We start from the raw sequence: 21,490 nt of genomic DNA, 5'->3' as shown, positions 1-21,490 counted from the left end.
GAGCCAGTCCTGCTGGACCCCTAGTAAATGACCCACGCTCCAGCGCCCCGTGTGGCACAGCTGGTGGCATGGGCGGGCTCTAGTCCGGGAACCAGCTCAGACCCCAGCCCACTGTCACCCAACTGTGCATGTTCCTGGGGCCCTCAGCTCAGCCAGTCATCTGCAGGGTGTCCTCACAACCTTCTGGGTACCTGTCACCATGCTGAGCTAGTGCCTGGATGAATACATACTTACCTTTAAGTGCTTCTAAAAGTAAGTCTAATGAGAGGCACTAGCTCAGCATCTCATGAGACCTGCCTATGTTCACTTATATAATCAAGATAGTTAGATGCATGGCATCCAAGATTGATAAACGCTTCCAAAAAAGTAACGGGAGTAATGATTTCTTGAGGGTACAGGTAGAGGTGGAGGGGCAAGGAGGGAAGGGAGGACTGATAGCAACGATGGCTATATAACCCACTCAAGGGGAACATGTAACAGATTGGTAGGTGAATGGATACATGAGATGGTGTAAGATACAGGCAAATATAATATAACATAACATAATCAAGGGTTTCTGGGGGTTAGGGGAGAGGGAGGGAGAGGACAATGGGGAGATGATATCAAACAGTTCAAGAGGAAAGAAAATGTTTTGAAAATGATGGTGGCAGCAATTGCATAATTACGCTTGATCTAATTGAACTATTAGATTGTTCTGATATTTGTAAGCGCTCCCAGTAAAATGTCAATAAATAAATAAAAATAAAAGGTGTTATGCGGCTAAAGCACCACTGTACGGAGCCCCTCCATCGAGTCAGGGCCGACGCTCAGCGACCCTGGAGGGCAGCATGGGGCGACCGGGGGCTTCTCAGACGGCCACTCTTCACGGAGCAGAAAGCCCGCCCTCCCCTCTGAGCGTCTGGTGGGTTCAAACTGCTGACCCTGTGGTTTGCAGACTAACTCGGAGCAACGAAGCCACAGGGGCTCCTCTTGATGTGACTACAGTGCATCGAAAACCCTGCCTTCCGCTCGATTCCAATAATTTCAACATAATCGAAGAACTGCTTTTTGTGGAGGAGTTCAGAAAACACTAAGGCCGATCAAAGAAGGGGTGCTCTTATTTTAGGCGTTGGTATTACCCGGACGTGTTTGCATTACAGGTAGTTTCCTTTATTTCCAAAGGGGCAAACTGTTTTAGGCACCAACTTGTCTCCTTGCCATGATGAGACCCAGTTAGAGAGACAGGGGAAAAGTATCTATTGAGGACCCACTGGGAGCAGACATTCTGCTCTGAACGAGCTGAGACTGAGCTGCCTGCTAGGTGACTGCCCTTGGCAAAGGGTGACCGGGGGACGGGGCACTGGTGCTGGTTCATGCGTGTCGCTGGAGGATGGCATGAGACAGGGCACCACTCTACGGTGGTTGGCTCTCTTTGAGCTGCGGAGACTGGGAGCCGGAGCCACGGCGACGTGGCCAAGAGGACACGGGGGTCCCAGTGAGGATGGGTGGCCTGTGCCAGGAAGTACCAGCACTGTGTGAGATGGTTGCTGCCAGCAGGTATCTAACCTGCTTGGAGGACAGCTGCCTGCTGCAGGGGCTTGGGACCCCCCCATGTGAGAGCAGGTGGTGGCTGACACTTGTACCCTCTCTGTGGCTCCCACGCCCTGTTCACAAGAGCGGGTGGAGGCAGCGCCGGTGCACTGTGCAGCCACTCACACATCCTTCAAGGGGAAGACAGGCGGGGAATCCTGTTACCTTCCCATTCCGTTTCTCATGGATTTATGAAGCCCTATCATATCCATAAGAAACAAAACAGACTCACTGCTATCACGTCAACGCCGACTCACAGAGGCCCTATAGGACAGAGACCCTATAGGACAGGGACCCATAGGTCGGAGACCTTATAGGTCGGGGACCCTATAGGAGAGGTTCCTGTGGGTTTCTGAGACTGTTACCCTTTAAGGGAGTAGAGAGCCCCAACTTTCTCCCATGATGCAGATATGGATGTAGATGTAGATATATAGATATAGCTATAGAAAGATAGAGACATATGCCCCAAACACACACACACACACACACACACACACACTCACATCCTGTTGCTGCTGATTCTGACTGGGAGCACCCCTGTGGACAGAGAAGAAAAGCCCGTGGTGTTTTCTAGGCTGCAGTCTTCATGGGAGCCGCTGGCCAGGCCTGTCTCCCGGGTCACCCTAGGTGGCTCAGCAGCCGACCTTTCCACTCACGGCCAGTGGACTTCCTAAGCTCATCACCACACCCGAGGCCCCGTCAAGAGAACACTGGCTGTGAGGTGTCCAGAGACAGGTGCACCGTGTGGGGCAGCATGAACCTACTGGTGCCACACACTGGCAAGGTTAACTGTGCCCAGGACCACGTGTGCTCTTAGCCCACCTGTAGGTGTTTGCAAACACCCACCGTCTGCCCGCTATGACCACTGGGTGAGATAGGACGGGACGTGCGGGTGTCTGCCTGCGCCGCTGGGAGCCCCTAGGGGTGCACAGGTCACAGTGCTCAGCTGCTCACTGGCGGCCTGCAGGCTCAGGTCCACCCAGAGCACCTGGGCAGGAAGGGCTGGCAACCACGCAGCCACACCAGCCCCAGAAATGCCCTGCAGCATGGTCCTGCCCTGCAGCCACGGAGAGTGGGGTATTCAGAGAACCGAAAAGGCAGCCCCATGCCCACCAGGTGCTCTGTGGGAGAAAGAGGGGGCAGCAGCCTCCACAAAGACCCTGGGACCTGGAAACCCAGCAGGCAGTGCCTCTTCACCCTGCCCGGCCGTCTTCCGTACTCCCCCCCCCACCCCTGACCACCCCCGCCCCTCCAGTCAGAACAGACTGGAGGCCATGGGCATGGAATCTCCCCGGAGGACCCCCAGGGAGCAAGCCTAGTGTCAGGGTCTTCCAGGGCTGATTCGTTCTGGGTGCTGCCTTCGGGGAATCAATACGCTTGACGGGGTGCAGCCCGTGAGGGTCACAGATGCTGGGGTGAGCAGTGGGGCTCCACCCTCCTGTGCTGAGCATGGGGGCTCGCTGTGCCCGTCCTTGCACCACCCCACCCGGGAAAGGGGTTGGCGTGTTCCGCTGGGTCTCTGACTGTCCTCAGCCTGCTGCTCCTGCAGGGACGCCGTCCTGGTGCCCACCTGTCTCCAGTTTTGGGGGGAATTCAGCAGCTCTCTCTGGTAACACCAGAGGCTCCCTTTGCCCCTTCCCCACTCCCACAGCCAAACTGTGCCACCGTACACACCTGGGCTCCAGCGCCCGCACTGGACTCCCCCTGACTGCCCAGCGGCTCAGCTGTGCTCTGTGCTTGTTTGTATTCAGGGTCCATGGCACAGTGGCCGGGGAGCTGGGGAGCACTGTTTCCGTGTCCATCTCCCTCCACGCCGCGCTTTTCTTTGTAAGCTGAGACAAAGCCTACCCCGGCTGCTCCGCTCCGAGGCTCAGACCTAAGCAGGCCTCGCAGCTGAAAGCATGTATGTTACATGTCGAAACACAATTCCACCCAACTGGTGCCATTTCTGCCATTTAAAAACTGGCTTTAGCAAGGAGGGTTCCCATCGGAAGCCTCTGGAACACACAGGAGCAAAGATGCCCCCTCATCCCATCGTAAGTCGCCAGGGAAGATGGTTCAGCCAGCCCTCTCCTTCCCGGGAGCTGCGAAGGCTCCGCTCAGGGAGGTGGAAGTGAGAGGCCATGGTCATGAGGCCTGGCCGGCTAAAGGCAGGACGGAGAGGCCTTTGTGGCCACCTCCTGAGAAAGGACTGGTCGTGGCCGTGTAGGCAGCATGTCTGCGTCAGCATCAGATCGCCCCTCCTGTGACTGTACCAAGCTGTCCCTGATTCTGGGGTCTCAAGAGGTGGGGGTGGTGGTGGGGTGCTGAAGATGACCACCCCTTGCTGAGGCTGCCAAGCCTTCTTCCGCAGACCGGAACTCCTCACGAGCACAGCGAAGCGGGAGCGCCGCATTCGGCTGTCTTGGCTGCTGTAAGCTCACACAGCCATGCTCGCAGGCTCAGCTTACAGCATCTGCAACGACTGTGCACAGAAAAGCGATGAGATGAAGAACCTGCGGTCCCTTCCAAGTGACGGAGAAGAGGCTCGCTGTAGGAATCCCGCTCAGAGAAAGGTTCTTTGTTCTCAGTGCCCACCTGCTACCCGCCATGCTGAGTCTACTCTGAAGCAATGTGACATCCCTTCCAGAATAGAGAAAAATCACTTTGCACAGGTGTGGGACACAGAGCCTGACCCGCCTGGCCAGGGTTCGGGACAGAGAGAAGTGTGGGCCCGGGTGGTTTAATCTGGTGCAGGAGGGCCACACTGCGCAGGAAGCCAGCTATAGACCCAGGGGTCAGGTGCTCGGGGCGTAGGGGAGGATGGAGATCTCTGGGCCACAGGCCCCGAGAGGTGGGTGGATTCTGTAAGGGGGCTTGTCCTTTGTCATGGAGTGCCAGCTCTGACGTCATCCTGCCTCCCTTCCCCCGTGCCCGGCAGGAATGGCTGGCATCGCTTGTGGTTGGATTACCTGCATTCCAGCCGATCTGTGCATCTCGTTGGTCATGGGCCAACGAGGGCACCAGGAAGGCCGGCCTGCATGCAAACCAACACATGAAGTTCCTGGGGCGCTTGCAGATGGACCTGGCACTTGGTCACAGTCTCAGGTGAAGGGGTGTGTTCTGTGATGCCGTGAAGCTTGCGTCAGCCTCAGGGAGGAGTTGCTTTACCTGAGGTGGACCTTTGTCACAAAGCCTGGGTGTGTGTCTACTGAGGCCTCCTCATTGGCTCAGATTTGAGGGCATGCCACCTGTGTCTTAGAATGGAGAGTGTTGCGTATTCCACGGGGTGCAGAAAGACAAACAAACTGCATTGGAAGAAATACGGCCTGAGTGCCTGAGAGGTGAGGATGAGGATGCGAGACTCTCTCACGGACTTGGGACAGGTCAAGAGCGCCCAGGCCCTGGAGAAGGACCTCACGCTTGGTAACGTGGAGGGGCAGCAAGACGGAGGAGGCCCCGACAAGATGGACGGACACAGGGTTGCAGCAGTGGGCTGAGACTGGGGAATAGCACTGAGATGGCGCAGGACTGATTAGAGCAGGCGGTTTTGCTTTCTCCTGTCCTCGGGGTGACCCTGCTTCTGACATCACTCGATGGGCCCTGACAATGTCCCCCTTCTATGTGGGTGCAGGGCTGGGCTCTGTCTGATCCCCATGAAGAAGTCCCACAAGTTGATACCCGGACCAATCCTCTGAGGACCTTGGGGTGGCCTCAGCCATCTTACCTGTGGCGAAGCCACCCAGGACACCAGTCCTTCCGTGGCTGCTGAAACCTCCCAGTGCTCTGTCTGACCTTGCTCAGCTCCGTGTGCCCCTGAGGCTGCCGGCACCAGCCCTGCTGTCCCTCCCTCCCCACTCAGGTTTGCCCAGCAGAGAAGGACGGTGTCCACCAGCGAAGAGCCTTGTTCATCTCAGCCTCAGTCTCGGTCTGCAGCGCCGGCAGTCAAGGCCATGGTGAGCAAAGCAACAGGACACTTTCTCTGCTACGAACAAGCCACGCAGTGACCTGAGGGTTATTGCTGGACCACAGCGCGCGCCCCATCCTCTGTCGGGAAGCTTCGTGTAAAGATAGACTGGGGACTCAGTGCCAGAGACGCATGCCACCTGGCAGAGCGTCACCTGACTCTGCGTCATTTTCCAAGAACGTGCTTTAGGACCCGTCACAGGACCGCCCAGCCCAGCGAAGGTGCAGGATGCTGCCAGACAGACGGACCACAGCCTCCGTGAGTCCCACAGAGGGAGGAGGGAGGTCCAGATGCAGAGGCAACCCATCGGGGTGCTTCTTTCATCATGGGTGAAATTATTATGAAGGACTAAGAATACTGCCCCCCAAAAGTTCAGGGCTTGGAGAACACCTTCATTTTTAACTGAGTAGTGAAGTACGCGGTGTGTACCCCACAGCTCTGACGCCGGCTCCGTCAGTAGGACACGGCCCCCAAGGGTGAGTCTGCATTTTTCCAGAGCCAGCAACACTCCTGGGCTTTAACCTTGGATGCTGGGATCCCAACACCTGTCAGAATAACGAACAGAAAATCTGCCTGTAAGTGGAGAGGGGAGGGGGAATCTCCAAGTGAACCCAAAGGAGCCAGAACACATTTAGAAAGCGCTTTGTCTGGCTGGCTGCAGCTGTGGTATGGGCTGGCTCTGCCCGAGCAGTCTGTGACTTCTTTCAGATGCAGGTGACTGGCTACATCTCCCTGACAGGTGATCACAACGGGCCTGCTGCCCTTTCCGAAGGAAATCAGCCTGAAGGCTGCAGATGGGCTCGGGAAGTTGGAAGGAAACAGGCCGTCGGAAGCCCCACCCCCATCAGTGTTATTCCCCTCGGTGTGTAGGTCAAACCACCGCATGAGCAACATGCAAACAGCGGCCACCGGGGAGGGGACGGGCGACGGGAGGCTGCACTGCTTCTGCGCAGACACACAGGGTAAACCAGTACTGTTTGCTCCCTCTGACCAAAATGACACAAATATTTGGTCATGGTCACCCGGGTCACAACGGTCCTTGTGGTTATCAAACAAACAGACAAATAAGCAAGCAAACAAACAAACAGACAGACAAGCAAACAAGCAAACAGAGCTGTGAATTGTCCTCACTTCTCACTTGTAGCTCTCTGTGCGTTTCTGGTTCTGCAGGAGGGGCTTCAGAGAGTCCGTGGAAACGCTTCATTCAGCGTTCATCTGATTTTCCCACAAAGCCTCTGGCACCTACCTCTTGTGTACACACACATGGGCACACATAGGCACACGCACACACCGCCGACAGGAGCAGGGGAGGCCTGCTCAGAGGCAGCAGTTGCTCCGGGGGGAGGACCACGAGGCCGTCTCCTCCGGGAAAGATGGGCCCACGGTTCCCTGTCTGACGGGATTCGCTCTGAGTCAGAATCGACTCACTGGCAGTGGGTGTGGGATGTGTTTTACTTGTGACCGCACGCAGACACGACCACATGCTTCCACACAGCCAGGAACAGACCTTTGCTGTCCCACCTGTAGCACCCTTTGCCCATGGTCTGTCTCCTTGAGGGCCAGGAGGAAACCAGGAGAGACAGAGACAGACACATCCTCCCCGCCCCCGCCCTCTGCAGCCCCCACAGTACCCGTGTGGCCTGGGACGTACCGGGACACCGAGGTGTCTTGTGGGCCACGGCCGTGCCGCTGATGGGCCTCCCGTTGGGTGTGACGCACCAGCAGTATCCCGTGTAGCTGTGGCATTGGACCTGTGGGAGAGGACACCATCGTGCACAGACCCTGGGGCACACAGGGCTCTGTAGCTCCGGGGCCAGAAACAGAGACCACAGAAGGCCGGAGAGTTCCCAGTGCCCCATGGGTCGGCGGCAGAGTTGGGGACGGGCCAGGTGCCTGGCTATGGCATCTTCTTATGCCTGCCCCTGCCAGATCCCAGTCAGAGGGCTCCCCCTAATCACCCCATTCACAGCTCGACCCCCTGCACCTCACCCTCCCCACCCTCTTCAACCTGTCCCTCCTTGCACTGGTCATACGCAGGCTGCAAAATTACATGTATGCAGCAGCAAGCTGACGTCCCCAGGCTGGGGCACAGCATGCACCAGGCTTCACTGCCTCTCCCCCACCCAACAGGAAGGATGGGGTGCGTGACCAGTTTGAACTGTTGCTCGCGGCACAGGCACATGGGTTCTTTCCCAGGCGCTGCCTGGCCGGCCAGGCACTGAATGTGGCTGGTCCTTGGTCCCTCGCTGTAGCCAGATCAGGCTGGTAAGATCGAGTGGCTGGCCCTAACAGGCAGGCGGTGGTGGCAAGACAACCTTCCACATGGGGCCAGCTGCCAGGGCCTCCACCTCTGTGGGCGGTGACCGAGCCTAAGCCATCAAGTCCTGGGGCTGAACTTCAGAGGCAGGGGTGCACACAACTGCAGATGAATTCTCCTACACCCTCACCATGAAGATTCACCTTGTTACAAAACAACTTCCCAGAAATTTCTCCGTCCTTAGCCCTGCCTTCACCCCATTGCTCTGGTCACCAGGTCCCTCCCTTGCCCATGCGCAGCCCCTCCTCCTGGGACCCAGGCGGCACCTGGCTGTAGGTGCCGTCATCATTGCACTCTGGGATGAACACCTGCTGGAACTCCTTCCGGGCTTGCTCTTGGGTGTACTTCCTCTCAGCCACACACCGGGACACATCTAAGGAGAAGACAGAGGGGCGGGGTCAGGGGGAGTGGGCACAGAGGGGTGGCTAGGGCATCTTGCAGACCCAGACCCAGAGCCACGGAGGGGGGGCGAGGGAGGTGCCTGGGTCCTGTCCACAGCCAATGGGTCGTGCGAGGCATAGGGCGAGTGGCCTGCTCTGCATTTAGGGATGAGGGATCCTGACAAGTGAGAAGTCCTGGCCTCCAGCAAGACAGGCTCGTTCCTCCGGGCCCCAGGACACCCACGCTGAGCTGCACAGAGAGGGGCAGGTGGTTCCGGGGGCCACGCTGAAGCTCCCACCAGGGAACTGATTGGTCTCCTGGGAAACACCCAGAATGGTCCTTGGGGGAAGAGTGCAGTGGCTGGTCTTCAGGGCGACAGGCCACTGGAGAAGGACATCCTGTTTGTCTGTAAAGGTCAGAATGATGGGGGTTGGAGCAGAGACCAGAACCCATCTATAGACAATGGGACATCCCCTATAGACAAAAGGGCCACAAGGAAGGGATGAGTCAACAAGGGCACATGCAGTGTAGCACTGATGAAACACACAATATCCCTCTGGTTCCTTGAGGCTTCCTCACCCCCCACTGTCATGACCCCGGTCCTGCCTTTCACTGTGGGCTGGACCGGAGCATGTACACAGGTGCAGGTAAGAGGTAAGAGCTCATGACACACAGAATCCAGGGAAAGGAATGGGAGTAGCAGTACCAGAAGGGCTGGGGGAAGGTGGGGAAGGTGGGGAGGAAGAGGAAACAGATCACAGTGACTGACACACACATACACACAAACACAAACACACACATCAGAGGGAGGAACAACAGAAATCATTGGGGAAGGGAGACAGTTGTCAGTGTAAGATATGAAAAATAATAATAATTTATCCTTTATCAAGGGGTTATGAGAGTGGGGGGGGGGAAAGAGGAGCTGATACCACGGGTTCAACAGAAAGTAAATGTCTAGAAAACAATGATGGCAACCTATGTACAAATGTGCTTGATACAATTGATGTATGGATTGTTATAAGAGCTGTAAAAGCCCCCCAATAAAAAGAATCTTTTAATAAAAGAAGAAGCAGCAGGGCCTCGTGCTTGGTCGAGGGGAGGGAGGCGGCGAGTCCTCGTCTGGGAGACCTGTCACTGCAGAAGGACTTCCTGCTTGGTTGCATGGAGGTGGAACATAAGAAGGACCTCCCATCGTGGGCTGACGGGTGAGGCACAGCAGCGGGCGCCGCCCACCAGTGATGAGCACCGGGGAAGGTGACGTCAGTGGATGGACAGGTGCTGCCCAGACCTGGGCCGTCATGGTGCACTCCAGCCCAGTGTGGACGGTGGCCCCACCCAGGTGCTCCTCCTCCTGCATGGGGTGGTGGTGGACAGTGCACCAGGTCAGCTGACTCAGCCACCTCGGCCCTGACCTTCCTCCCCATCACTGCTACTCTGAGCCCCTTGCTTCCGCCTCTGTGTCACCCCTTCTCCCACGCTGTCCAGGACACTGTTCTGCTCTGGCCTGGCTGGGTTCCAGAGGTGGGCCGCCAGGCTGACTTCCGGCCATCTGTCTGTCGGAAAGGTCTGCGTAGACCTGACCATCACGAGTGACTTAATGCCCGTGGCAAAACTTCCAGCATCACAGTCACGTGCCAGCCACCACGAAGGACATGCTGTCCGACGGGGCTGGAGTAGCAGAGTGAGAGCCAGTGCTGCCCCTTAAGCAAGGCCTACCCTGCCCTGAGCAAGGCTGGGCAGGCCCTGGAGCGGGTACCCCTGCGTCACGTCAACTTCCTCCTCCTCCTCCTCTTCTCTGTCAGGCCCTCCCTGGATCAGACGCAGAGGACCAGCGCAGACGTGCTGCCTGCTGCTCCCACCATGGGATTCCTGGTCAGACGCGAAACTGGAGCTGCGATCCGGGCTCTGGGCAGCGCGACCAGTAACACATGCTGGAAGAATAAACACTGCAACATTTGGGAAGCATTTCATACTGTTTGCTCCCGCGGGCGCCAGGCCCGCGCACAGAGCCACAGTGCTTGTCTGACTTCCGTGGGCCGTCAGGGGGACACAGCCATTGGACTCGCAAAGCTGGACCAGAAAGGGCGTCCTGCGTGCTCTCGGGTGATTCCGATTCACATCACACGCCAGGCGTGTCTCTCAGAGGGCCCGAGGCCACCAGGACTGCCCAAGGCTGTCCAGTCCAAGGTCTCCCAAGGGTAGCCTCCCGACTGCCTGTCGGTCATCAAAGCTCACTGCTGCCATTGGCCCCCTGCTGCCTGGGCACCACTTCAAGGACAGGAACACTTGGACATCACAGGGAGCAGGGAGTCGGCGGTGCAGAATTCTGCATGTCTTTCTGGGCTCTCTGCAGCAGGATTCCCTACAGAGTGGGCTTTGGGGCCACGGGGGCAGGGAAGCTCTTTCTGCCCGGCCCTGGGGCTCCTGCTTGGTCTGACGGCTGGCCTGGCCAGCCAGCCAGCACTTAGCGACATGTGGTTTTAATGCAGCCTGTGCTCTCGGGCTGAGGGCAGTCAGCCTTGGTGGACGTTGCCCGCCTGGCTCACTGCACAACCTGAGGTTTGACTGCTTGAGAGGAAAGTGTGGAGGCCGGGGCTGGGTCCACCCGTCTCCACGTGCGAGCAAGGCCCAGATGGAGTTATAAATGCCCCCCCCCCATATCTGGGGATCACAGCACACACCCAGCACAAAACACCAGCCGCTTCCTGGTAGTCTCCAATACCGCCATGGATCAGCTCTCCAGCAACTGTGGCTCCTGCCTTGGATGGAAGAAGAAACCCCGCAGGCACACTCTGGCATTGGCAGGACTCAATCCCAGGGCGCAGTCAGGGCTTAGCAGCATGGAATGGCAGGACCAGAATCCACCTGGGCCCTTTGTGCAATGTCCAGGAGGGAAGGCTGGGTGGCAGACAGGGGTGTCCCCATGCATGTGGCCCCACCTGCTCCCAGCCCCTGGACCCAGGCGGTTGGTGGGACAGCCAATGGGGGGGACCTTCATGATGGGTGGGGAGCTGAGGATTGAGCAACATGTGTACCCCCCACCCCTGAGGCAGGCAAAGCCAGGGGCCCTCCCTCGCGCGCTTGCTGGGGGCTCCCTGGAAGCTCTAAGATGCTCCATGCCCCGCCCTCGCCCTGCAGTACTGCTCTCCTCAGAGGCACCATCCGCAAGTCGCCCAGCTACCCCCCCCCATCCCCCCTGAGGGACGCTCACGGAGAACGGCCGGGTCTCCCGCCAGCAGTTCGTGTATAGACTCTTCAATCCGGTTACCCTCTGGCATCATCTCCCCCACAGCTCCTGGTAAAACCACACTCGCACTCGCTGACATCTAGGTGATGCCGAATCACAGCGACCATCTAGGACAGGGCAGAGCTGCCCTGTGAGTTTCGGAGACCGGAATGGTTGACGGCAGTCGAAAGCCTCATCTTCCTCACAGAGTGGCTGGCGATTTCGAACTGCGGACCTTGAGGACTGCAGTCCAACACGCAACCACTGTGCCTCCATTCCTGACAGCTACTGCAAAACTCACCAAGCCCTCATGGCTCCATGGTCTTCTTGAGGCCCTCTTGGGATGCGCTGTCATTCCTCATTCTCTAGACCCTCAAAACCCAAACCTCCGTCCTGGTCGCCCTGGTGGCACCGTGGGTTACAGCCGAGGTTCAAGCCTCTGGTGCTCCTAGGAGACCGTGAGGCTGGCTGCTCCCAGGCATTTCCTGACTTCACAGCCTGAAGGGGCACTCAGACTCGCTCTGTCCTGTGTGGTCACTCTGAGTCAGACCGGCCTGAGGGAAGTCGACACTGTCTGTTTGGATCCTCTTGCGAGCTCTTCAGTGGCAGGAAGCATGGCGCAGCCGCTGTGAGACCTTCACGCATCAGTTCCTGAGCCTCCGAGTGCCCACCACAGCTCGGTGGCGCTGTTCTTCTGTCCCTGTGGCCCCCTTGTCAATGGCTATGTCCTCTTAATGTCCCCCAGCGCTCGTCCATCCTGGGGAGATGCCCTAGGCCTGGGGTCACACATGTGGCCTTCGGTGCCTGGCCCCTTTATCTCCACAGAAGGGCCCCAGACTCACCCTCGTGCCAGCTATACTAGCACGTGAGGGCGGTGATGGATGCTTTGCCGTCCCACGGAGGGACCGCATGGTGTTTAGCCACATTCAGCTGTGTCCCCCTTGTGATGCTGGTTTGTAGCCCTGCAGCGACCACTGGAGAGCAGGTGTCTGGTTGGGTCTCAGCTCCCCAGCCGAAGGTGAACCAACCTACAATAGGGGCCTGAATCAATGGCCACCCCGAGTATCATTCACGGAGGACCCCCCACCACCCGTGTCCAATGTGGCGGCACCATTGTCCTCCCCTTGGGCAATGCTCATGTCCTCTGGCTCCTCCTCACCCTCCTGGTACAGCTTACCCCAGCTGCTTCCTCGTGGTGCTGACCCTGGGGTGCACAGAGGCATCTCGGGGTCTGTGGGATATCGTGAGTTTCAGACTGTGCCCAATTTCCATCTCAGGACCACCTCCACCCCCAATTCTGAGACTACTAAATTAAATTACAATGCGGACTCACTCATTTTAGCTTAATCAAATACCCCTATTGCCTTTTCATGGCGTCCAAAGGGAACTCCTTGGCGCAGATCGGTGTGTGCACTTTGGAAAAAGGTCTGCTCTGGGCTGAAGGAGCAAAGACTCAACACCATGCAACATCGTGTCTCACACGACACTGCTCACAGCTGGCTCCTAAAAGGCAGCTGTGGGTTCCTAACAATGAGATCTGCAAGCAGTTTGTTTGAATCTGTTGGCTCATGTTTTCTTGTTCTCTTTGCTGGTTTGTTTCTCCTCTCAAACGCAAAGTAAAAAGGTTATTTTCCCAACCAGATCACAAAACTTGTTTATGCATCAAGGTACGTTAGTCATGGAAACTTCCAGCAGGGACTGCTCACTGGGAGCTGGGAGGCAGCCAGTGTGCTTCATGGTGCTTCTCTCGAGTGATGGTTTCGTTCACGAGCCAGCCGTTTTGTCCTTTGCTAACACCACTCAACACGGACGAAGCCACAATCGGGAAAGACGGTTTTGTTTAGTGTTTCGACTTTTGGCTTTTTCCCCTTCAGGAGAATTTTGAAGAGGCCTAGTTGCAAGGACCTGAGGACTTGATCAAAACAGGGTTGGTTGGGGGGATGTCTCAGAAGGAAGGCCTGGGATCTGCTCATGGAAGTTCTTGCCTTGGAAAGCCGAGGAGCAGTTCTGCTCTGCACACCCAGGCTGCCTGGACCGGGCCCAACTCCGGCATCGAAAGCACACAGCGAAGACACATGTGGTGGCACAGCCGCCGGAGCAGAGAGGCCTGTGGACAGCAGAGCCCTGCAGGGTCTCTGAGCATAAGGCTGATATGACAGCGGCCTAGACCACTGAGGACGCCATCCCCCTGTCCTCATGGCCTCAGAAGGCCACCAGGCGAGAGAGCGAATGACACAGAGACTCAGCTCTCGCAGAGCTCTGTCCGTGGACATGAGGCCCCTGGGGGGAGCGCCACCTGTGTTCCATTGGCATCCAGTGAAGACAGCGCCATCTGACAAGGTGCACATTTTAACCGTTAGATCTTTCTTCCTGGCCCTTCGTCGCCTGGAAGTCCTGGTGGATCCTGTCCACCGTGGGTGGCTCTGCTGGTGGCAGCATGGCTAGCACCCAAGCAGCATACATGTCACCACGGACAGTGCGCTAAGCTGACAGATGAGAGGTTGGGCAGGACGAGGAAGAAAGGGCTCTACTGGAACAGCCCAGGGAAGCCTCGCCGTCCAGCAGGATAGCGGGAGGGGATCCCCCAAGGCAGAACGGTACTCGTACACGTCACAGACACCACACGTCCATGAAGACGGTGCAGGGGCAGGAGACCCTGCGTTCCACTGCTCTGCAGCGAGCATGGGTCAGGCCAGCTGGGTGGCTATGAGGAGCTGTCACAGTCAGGACAGTCACTTTGAGGATGAAGGTGGCCTGACCCACTTTGAGGATGAAGGTGGTGTTTGTGGTCACCTCTTATGCTTGTGAAAATTGGACACTGACCGAGGAATCCCAGCGAGGAATCAGAGGTTTGAACTGTGGTGTGGAGACGAACAATGTAAGCTCACGGATGGCCAAAAGGACCAACACTCCTGTCTTGGGAGAAGTACAGCCAGGGGGCCCCTCTGAGGCCAGGATGGTGAGACTTCATCTCACCTACTTTGGATGTGTTGTAGGGGGAGACTGTCCCTGGGGAAGGACATCATGCTTGGGAAAGTGGAGGGACCAAGGAAAAGAGGAAGGCCCTTGATAAGACGGGATGACGTGGGCTTAAGCACAGGAACCAGTGTGAGGATGGCGCAGGACCGGGAAGCGTGTCTTTCTGTTGCACGGAGGGTCACACGGGTGGGCACAGACCAGATGGCAGCCAACAGCAGCCGCAGTAACAGCTGTATTGTAACGGTCCAGCCTTGCAAGGGCCAGACTGAGGACCACAGGACACCAGGCAGCGGACTCAGCACACAGCAAACGTCCGTCCTTCCCTAAGTAGATGGCAGGCAGACCACTGAGCCCCTGTGGTGCAAGCCCACGGCTGAGCTGAGTGCACCCCCATCATCAACGACAGGGGCCTGTGTCCTCCTCGGGAGGGAGAGCTGTGAGGGAAGTATTGAACCCCCCCCCCCCAGGACCAACATGACAGATGCCATTCTAGAGAGAGGTGAGAAAGGGGCTGGTGAATGTTCATTTTGGTGAAATATTCCACAACAGCCCATCCTCACAGAGGGAGGAAAACCCAGCTGTCACAGGGAAGCGCTGCCATGCTCACCGGGGCAACCAAGTCACAAGAGGGACCCGAGGAAGGCTGCCCGCCGTCTCCTGCACTCGTTGATGTGTGCGTGGCAGTCGGCCTCTGAACAACAGCACAGTTGCGATGCTCGGGACTGCCTGTCTCTACACACCCCTAAATCCATCATCCGAGGGCCCCCAAAACATATCCCCAAGAAGCTGGATTTCCCCCTTTACTTGTGCCAGTCCACAACATCACCTTCCTGCTGTGGGGTCAATGCCCACCCAGGTGACCCTGAAGGACAGCGAGCGGTGCTGATCCGAGAGACAAGGTCCTTTCGTTTCCCCTCCTTGCCACGTCCCAGAACAGCGCGGTGTGTTTCTGATCAAGGCTTGGACGCGAGACCAGCTACCTCTTGTTATGTCTACTTTCGTCTATAAAGAAGGCTCTTTCCAAACAGCGAACCTTCTCAGAGGCTATTAAAGCGTAAAGTAAACATGATTCAGATAGAGTTTCTGGGAGATACCAAGGCAGGAGTGACGGACCCTTCCCGGGACAGTCCCACCTGGCATGGCTCCTTCAGAGAGGCAGCCGGTGCCCCAGGCAGGAGAGGACTCTCCCAGACATGAGGCTCAGCACAGTTGGGCGCCAGGCCCAGACCACACAGGCAGAGGGAGTGCCGCCTCCCGCCCCGTCCATCTGTCTGTCCATCCATTGTCCACTTGCTCCGTGGAAGGGAACCAGAGTGGGCGCAGACTTACTGGCTGGCCCAGCAGCCCCGCTGGAACCAGGTGCTTAGGCGAGAGAAGGCGCTTCCCGAGGTAGCCACTGGGCAGGGACAGCTGGTCCGTCCTCAGCAAAGAGGAGACCAGCTCTGACTCCTGCCCATGGGCTCTCCCCACAGGAGCCCCTACCCCGAGCCCGTCTTTGGACAGTGTCCACACGCACAGTTCAGTGGTCTCGATTCTGGGCGCCCCTTGTGCCACCATGATCCGTCTCTTCATCCCCAGCAGCCACCCAGCGGGACCACAGCTCCACGGCCTCTCCCTCTGTGACCTCCTGGTCGCCAAGCATCCCTCAGTCACACGAGTGAGCCCTTTTGTGATGGATGTGTTTTGCTCCAAGGGAACGTTCTCCAAGCTCATGCACTGAGCCTCGCTGTCTCCTCTTTAAAGCGTCAGAGAACGAGAAGGTTGCTTGAGGACCACCGTGTCCCTGACGTGAGCTCCGTGGTTTCCAGTCCCCCGCTCTGTGCGTGGAAGGTGAGCAACAGGGGAGACCACGGGAGAAAGATGCTGGGGCCGTCAGGAGAACAGGCAGACTGGCCGGAAGGAGCATAGCTGCAGGGGGCGCCGCCCTCCATCAGACCCGGGACAGGGAGGGAACCAGCCCCGGAGAGGGACCCCTGCTTGGCGCACTGGAGGGGCAGTGAGAGAGGCCGAGGACTGGGCCCGGTGGCGGCAGCAGTGGAGTCACGTAGCAATATGCACAAGGCACGGGCGGGGGGGGGGGGCAATCAGGGCCTCGCTGGGGCGTCCGGACTCTGACTCTCAGTTCAAAGCACCCAGTCTTCTGGGGCAAGGAATGTGATTTCCACTTACAGGGGCAGTTCCACCCTGTCCCTGTGGACTCACTGCGAGTGGGTATCGATTTGATAGCATGGAGGTTCATTTTTGGGGGGTGGGGAATGGGGGGGTCTGCCAGAAGAACCCTGGTGATGCATCGGTTAAGCGCTCAGCCACTAGACAAAAAGTCAGAGGGTGAAACCCTGCAGCGGCTCCACGGGGGTGGGGGGAGAAGCCTCAGGGTCCTGTGGGCGTCCCCCCCACACCCCAGTAAAAACTGATTTGATGTCCATCAGTAGCAGGCTCTTAGCTGGGGTCCCTCTGGGTGCCAAAAAAGGTCAAGGGCTCTACCATCAGCCAAGAGGCCAGTACTTCCGATGTCCCTCAGGGGTGTCTGCAGACAGACCTAGCTGTGTCTTTAGGAAGGTTAGTGGAAAAGGCTGGGTATGCACAGCCCACCGCACATGCACATCAGGCCTGCCTGGAGGTCACTCTCAGCGGGCTTTCAGCCACAGTCCGGGCAGTCCGTTCCAACATGGTGCTGGGAGTGGGGACGGGGCTTAGCACCCAGACCTCACAGGGATTCTACCTGCCAGCCCCGACGGTGCCAGGTGGGCCTGGGCTGCCATGTGTGTGGGTCACTGCCTCCCCAAGAGTGTTCTCCGGCCCCCCCACCCACCCAAGGAGCGTGGCCAGCAAGAGTGTGGCCACTTGTGCATGAAGCCGTGAGCACCAGCACGCAGGCCCGTCCCTTCCCGTCCCACAGGCCGGCTGGGAGGGTCTGCAGGCAGCCAGCCGAGGCAGCCAGCCGCCTTTTCTGGAGCTTGCTGTCAGGAATCTCAGAACAATTTCACGTCCCCCAGCATTGATTTTTTTTTTTCCTTCTCTCTCCCGCCTGCTTTTAATTCTATGTCAGGGCTGGCTGAAGAGCATGCCGGTCCGAGCAGTCCCAGATCAAAGCGTGGTACTGAGTTCTGAAAACAGGAACCCCACAGTCCACTAAAGAAATAAAGGGAAACCTAGAAACAGACACCTTGGGGACCTGCCCCTCAGTTGCTCTGAGGGGTAAGAAGAGCCAGCCTTAGGGAGCCCGGCGGAGCGGGGTCAGCACGGCTGCGGAGGGCGTGCACTGACAGAGATGGTCTTAGATGCTGCCACCTGCTAGCGATGGCAGGGCCACCTTAGGCTCGAGGACAGCCGGCTCAGCACAGACATAGATGACTGCACCCTCGGGGGTGATTATGAAACCAGGGCCTCCAGCCTCCACCTTCCCAGCAGCTTGGTGCTCCTGCCCGGGCCCCTGTGCAAGGATCACCCGCAGGTGCCTGGCCTCCGGCCTCAGATGGACCTGGGGTCTACCGTGATCCAGTGACCCCACAGGGACAGAATCTACCACCCCACCTTCAAAGACCCACTTTCTAAGGAAGACTGAGTCCCAGCCACAGGGCTCGGGATTGGACGTATCTTCTGGGGAAGACCCAAGGCGAAATCCCAGAGTAAACCCGAGATAAGTTCTAGAGACAGAAGCCAGCATGTGGGGACAGGCTGGTCCCAGAAACTGCTCTCTCCCCACCGTGAGCCCAAGCCCCAGGGGTCAGCCTTGCTGTGAGGCTGCTGACAGCAAACACAGAACCACACTCTCAGGCAGTCCTGGGGCAAGGGGATGAGGTGGAAACTGAGGGTCAGGTGACTGCTACCCCAGAGGTATATCAGAGTCCCAAGACCAGCACCCCAAATCTTGAGCCCCAGAGGTTCACATGATGGGCTGAGCTGTTTCCCATAAAGATGAGGGTCACACCTCAATAGCTCTGTGGGTGACTAAGCTCAGAGACAGGGTGTTTGTCATGAGACATGGGGGCATGTGACCTCAGAGACACAGCCAGGGGGAGGAACTGGTTACAAGCCAAGGGGCCCAGGAGCTGAGAGAGCAGGAGGCTTCCCCAAGACCAGGGCGAGACAGACAGACAGACAGACAGACAGACAGAGATCTCCACACCTTGAGACATGCTCTGGCACAAGCATTTTGTAGCAGAAATGGGGACCATGTAGAAGGTCCGCTTACTTTTCAAGGTAGCAGGCCAGCGATCCCTGAAATTCCTCCCTAAGCCTGTGCCCTCGGCAGCCAGGGGACTAGGACATGTGGGACACAGGGGCGCCAACACCTGCTCTCCATGGAGTCCTTCGGCTGGGAGGGGAGATCTGGTCCTGTTATAGGTGAGCAGGATGCACAGAAGGGCCCAGGACAGGGTCACCCTGAAAGGACACAAGCCAGCCAAGATGCTCTGGGAGGCGTCTGAGCTCCCTCCAGGACAGTTAGTGTGAAGAGGCTTGAAATCCCAGTGGTCCCGCTGGGAGTGGCCAGCGGCACTCAGTGAGTGCACGGACACAGGCATCAGCTCAGGTTTTCCCAGGAAAGCCAACCGCAGACCTCTGGCCTTGGCCTCATAGATCCTCCACAGGCTCGGGGCCAAGGGCAACATGGAATCCAAGGCTTTGTCAGATGCATCCATCCCTGCGGCCTTCCCCAAGGACGATCTCAGGGCCCACGGGCAGAGTCTCGAGTTCAAGTTTCAACAAGGCCCCTGGATCCCTCGCCTTCGACTGCGGAAGGCCCTGGACGAGATGGAGGACACCGTCGCTGCATCAGTGGGCTCTGGCAGAAGAATCGCCCGCAGTGAGGATGGCGCAGGACCAGGCAGTGTTTCCTGGAGTCACGCACAGGGCGGCTGTGGATTGGAACAGCTGGACAGCACCTAGCGACCACCACAGCAGCCTCCACTGAGCTCGCCTTCACCCGGCAGGACGGCACCGCAGCGGCTGCTGGAATCTTCTCAGAAGCCTCCACGGAGAAACATTTAGCTCTCAGCAGCTCCCAGATCCTGGGCCACTTCCTGGGTGACGCCACCAGTGTCTCTCTGTGGCTGGATGAGTTTGCCACCCGTCAGCTCAGACGTCTGCTGTGGGTGTGAGGGCTGGTTCCAGGGCAGCAGACAAGACTTGAACTTGGGACAAGCCTTGGTGGGAGGCAGCACCATCATGGTTGGCCAGGGTGTGGGCCAACAGACACCCCACAGAGGCCTGTGCTCTGGCCTGGGACAGCTGTGCCCGGGTGCTGGCAGCAGAGTGGGCACCCCAGGCTGGATGCCTGGAAGCCCTTCCTGTGCTGTGCCCCTGGCGCCCTGAGCTGAATCCGCGTCTGTGGGTGCTCCAGGGATAAAATCCCAGCTGCAAAGACCTCTAGGGCGTGTTCCCACGCTGGCCCTCTTACCTCAGATATGTCCAATCTAAACTCCCCACAACCAGCCTTCCTGACACGACCATACTGGGCAGTCGAGCTGCCACACAGGGTGTCCACGCTGGGCATCTCGCTGCGAGTGGACCGCCTCCTCTTTCTCCCGGGGAGGGGATTGAGGGTTGGGATGTGCAGCCTTTTCTTTGTCACTCTCAAGCTTTACCCACTGATCCCCCCTTACAGCACCCCACAGCTCCTGCCTCCTGGGGCTCAGGTGCATGCATTGTGTGTTGTATTGCTATGTCAAAGCCGAGCAAATTGACTCAAAGCCTGGTTAAGTACGGGCTGTGGCCGCACAGCCCGCCCGGCTTGTGGGGTAGAAGCTGTTTCTCCACTTGTGTTGTGGGAAAGATGTTGGGGCTCAATTGACCGGCCCCACCATTCTTCTCAGTCCTGTGTGGTCTCCCTTCCCAGATAGTGAGAACAATAACGCAGGCTTCTCTCTGAAAAGCACACTGTTTGTGTTGGAAACATCAGCGGGCTTTGCTGAGAGCCAAACCCCTCATTAACACGGGAGGCATTTCCACATCCAGCCGTAAGCCTGCTGGTTAACACTAAGTCTGCTTCTTAGATCAGGGAAGTGAAAAATTACAGGTGTCAACTCGGCCCTCCCTAAACCCACATACCCGCCAGGTAGAGCTGCTGTGCATGCGCCCTCAGCTACTGAGGCAAGTGGGAACGTGGCGGGAGAGTGGTACCGTGATGCTGGAAGAGACTCTCAGGAGGGTGTGGGGCCGGGGAGTCCAGGAGATACTTGGGTCAGTTTGTCACACACACGATGGATGGTTTCCCACCTAAGAAATGATGGTCCAGCCAAACAGGACTCGCCCCTCGAGCTGTCTGCTTCCCACGGCTCTGAAAACACCCCCGTTGGTACGCACCTTGAAGGAGCGAGCGTTAGCAAAGGTGAAACCAAGGTGCAGGCACATTCACTCCGGGGAAGGGTCTGCCCATCTTCTAACAGACAAGGGGGCTTCGACTCACCTTTGCAGTTCCCCCGATAGGCGATTTCCAGCTGGGGGTCTTTGCATTTGGCCCGTTGGAACTCACAGCGGGACAGGAAGGTCCTTCCATCCGACGCACACAGGGGTTTTTGAGGAGAGCCGGCGCAGTCCAAGCTGCAATTCTTGTCTTTATCTTGGTCGACTCGCAAAAACTTGAGGGGAAAAAAGCACCACAATCAGGGAACTGCAAAGCGCTCTTCTTGAGGGCAGCCCCTAGTAGAAGGTTATCAAAGGCCACACTGCACGCAGGAGAAACAACAGCCCGGGCTGACACTGCTTGAGCCTTATCAATGCCGATGACATGCACTCTCTTAGAAAACTCTGAGCCATCAAGTCCCTGAAAAGCCTGCGCGGTCATTGGGCGGTGGGCTTGAGGGCAGTGTCACCACGAGCAACGGACGCTGTCTGCCTGGGCCTGGACTGACACATATTCGCTCCAGGTGGTTTGTTTTTTATTATTTGTTACTCACTCATGAGCTCTTTGACGTCAACATTTAACCTGGCGCTGGGCCGTCATGTACCTGAACTCACTTGCATATCTGGAGCTTGGACCTGGATCAGGAGCTGTTGTGCATTGGACCGAGGGAACACTGCATGGGTTGAAAGCAGGAAAAGCGTGGGGCAGGGCTGTAGCTTCTAAGCA

General features: G+C 57.7%; 1 protein-coding gene across 2 annotated transcripts in view; it reads right to left on the bottom strand.

Annotated features, from left to right (window-relative positions):
• Positions 1–21,490, bottom strand: part of SMOC2 (SPARC related modular calcium binding 2) — a 106,718-nt gene that overhangs the window by 50,030 nt on the left and 35,198 nt on the right. For both annotated transcript variants that reach the window (XM_075554259.1, XM_075554261.1), the window contains exons 2-4: positions 20,828–20,999; positions 8,099–8,205; positions 7,167–7,266 (exon numbers count right to left, since the gene is read on the bottom strand). In XM_075554259.1, coding sequence (XP_075410374.1) covers positions 7,167–7,266; positions 8,099–8,205; positions 20,828–20,999 — 379 coding nt within the window. The remainder of the gene's footprint in view (positions 1–7,166; positions 7,267–8,098; positions 8,206–20,827; positions 21,000–21,490) is intronic.

Source organism: Tenrec ecaudatus, chromosome 7, assembly GCF_050624435.1.
Source record: "Tenrec ecaudatus isolate mTenEca1 chromosome 7, mTenEca1.hap1, whole genome shotgun sequence".
In the NCBI taxonomy this organism is placed as follows: Eukaryota; Metazoa; Chordata; class Mammalia; order Afrosoricida; family Tenrecidae; genus Tenrec; species Tenrec ecaudatus.
This window is presented reverse-complemented; position numbering and strand designations above follow the sequence as displayed.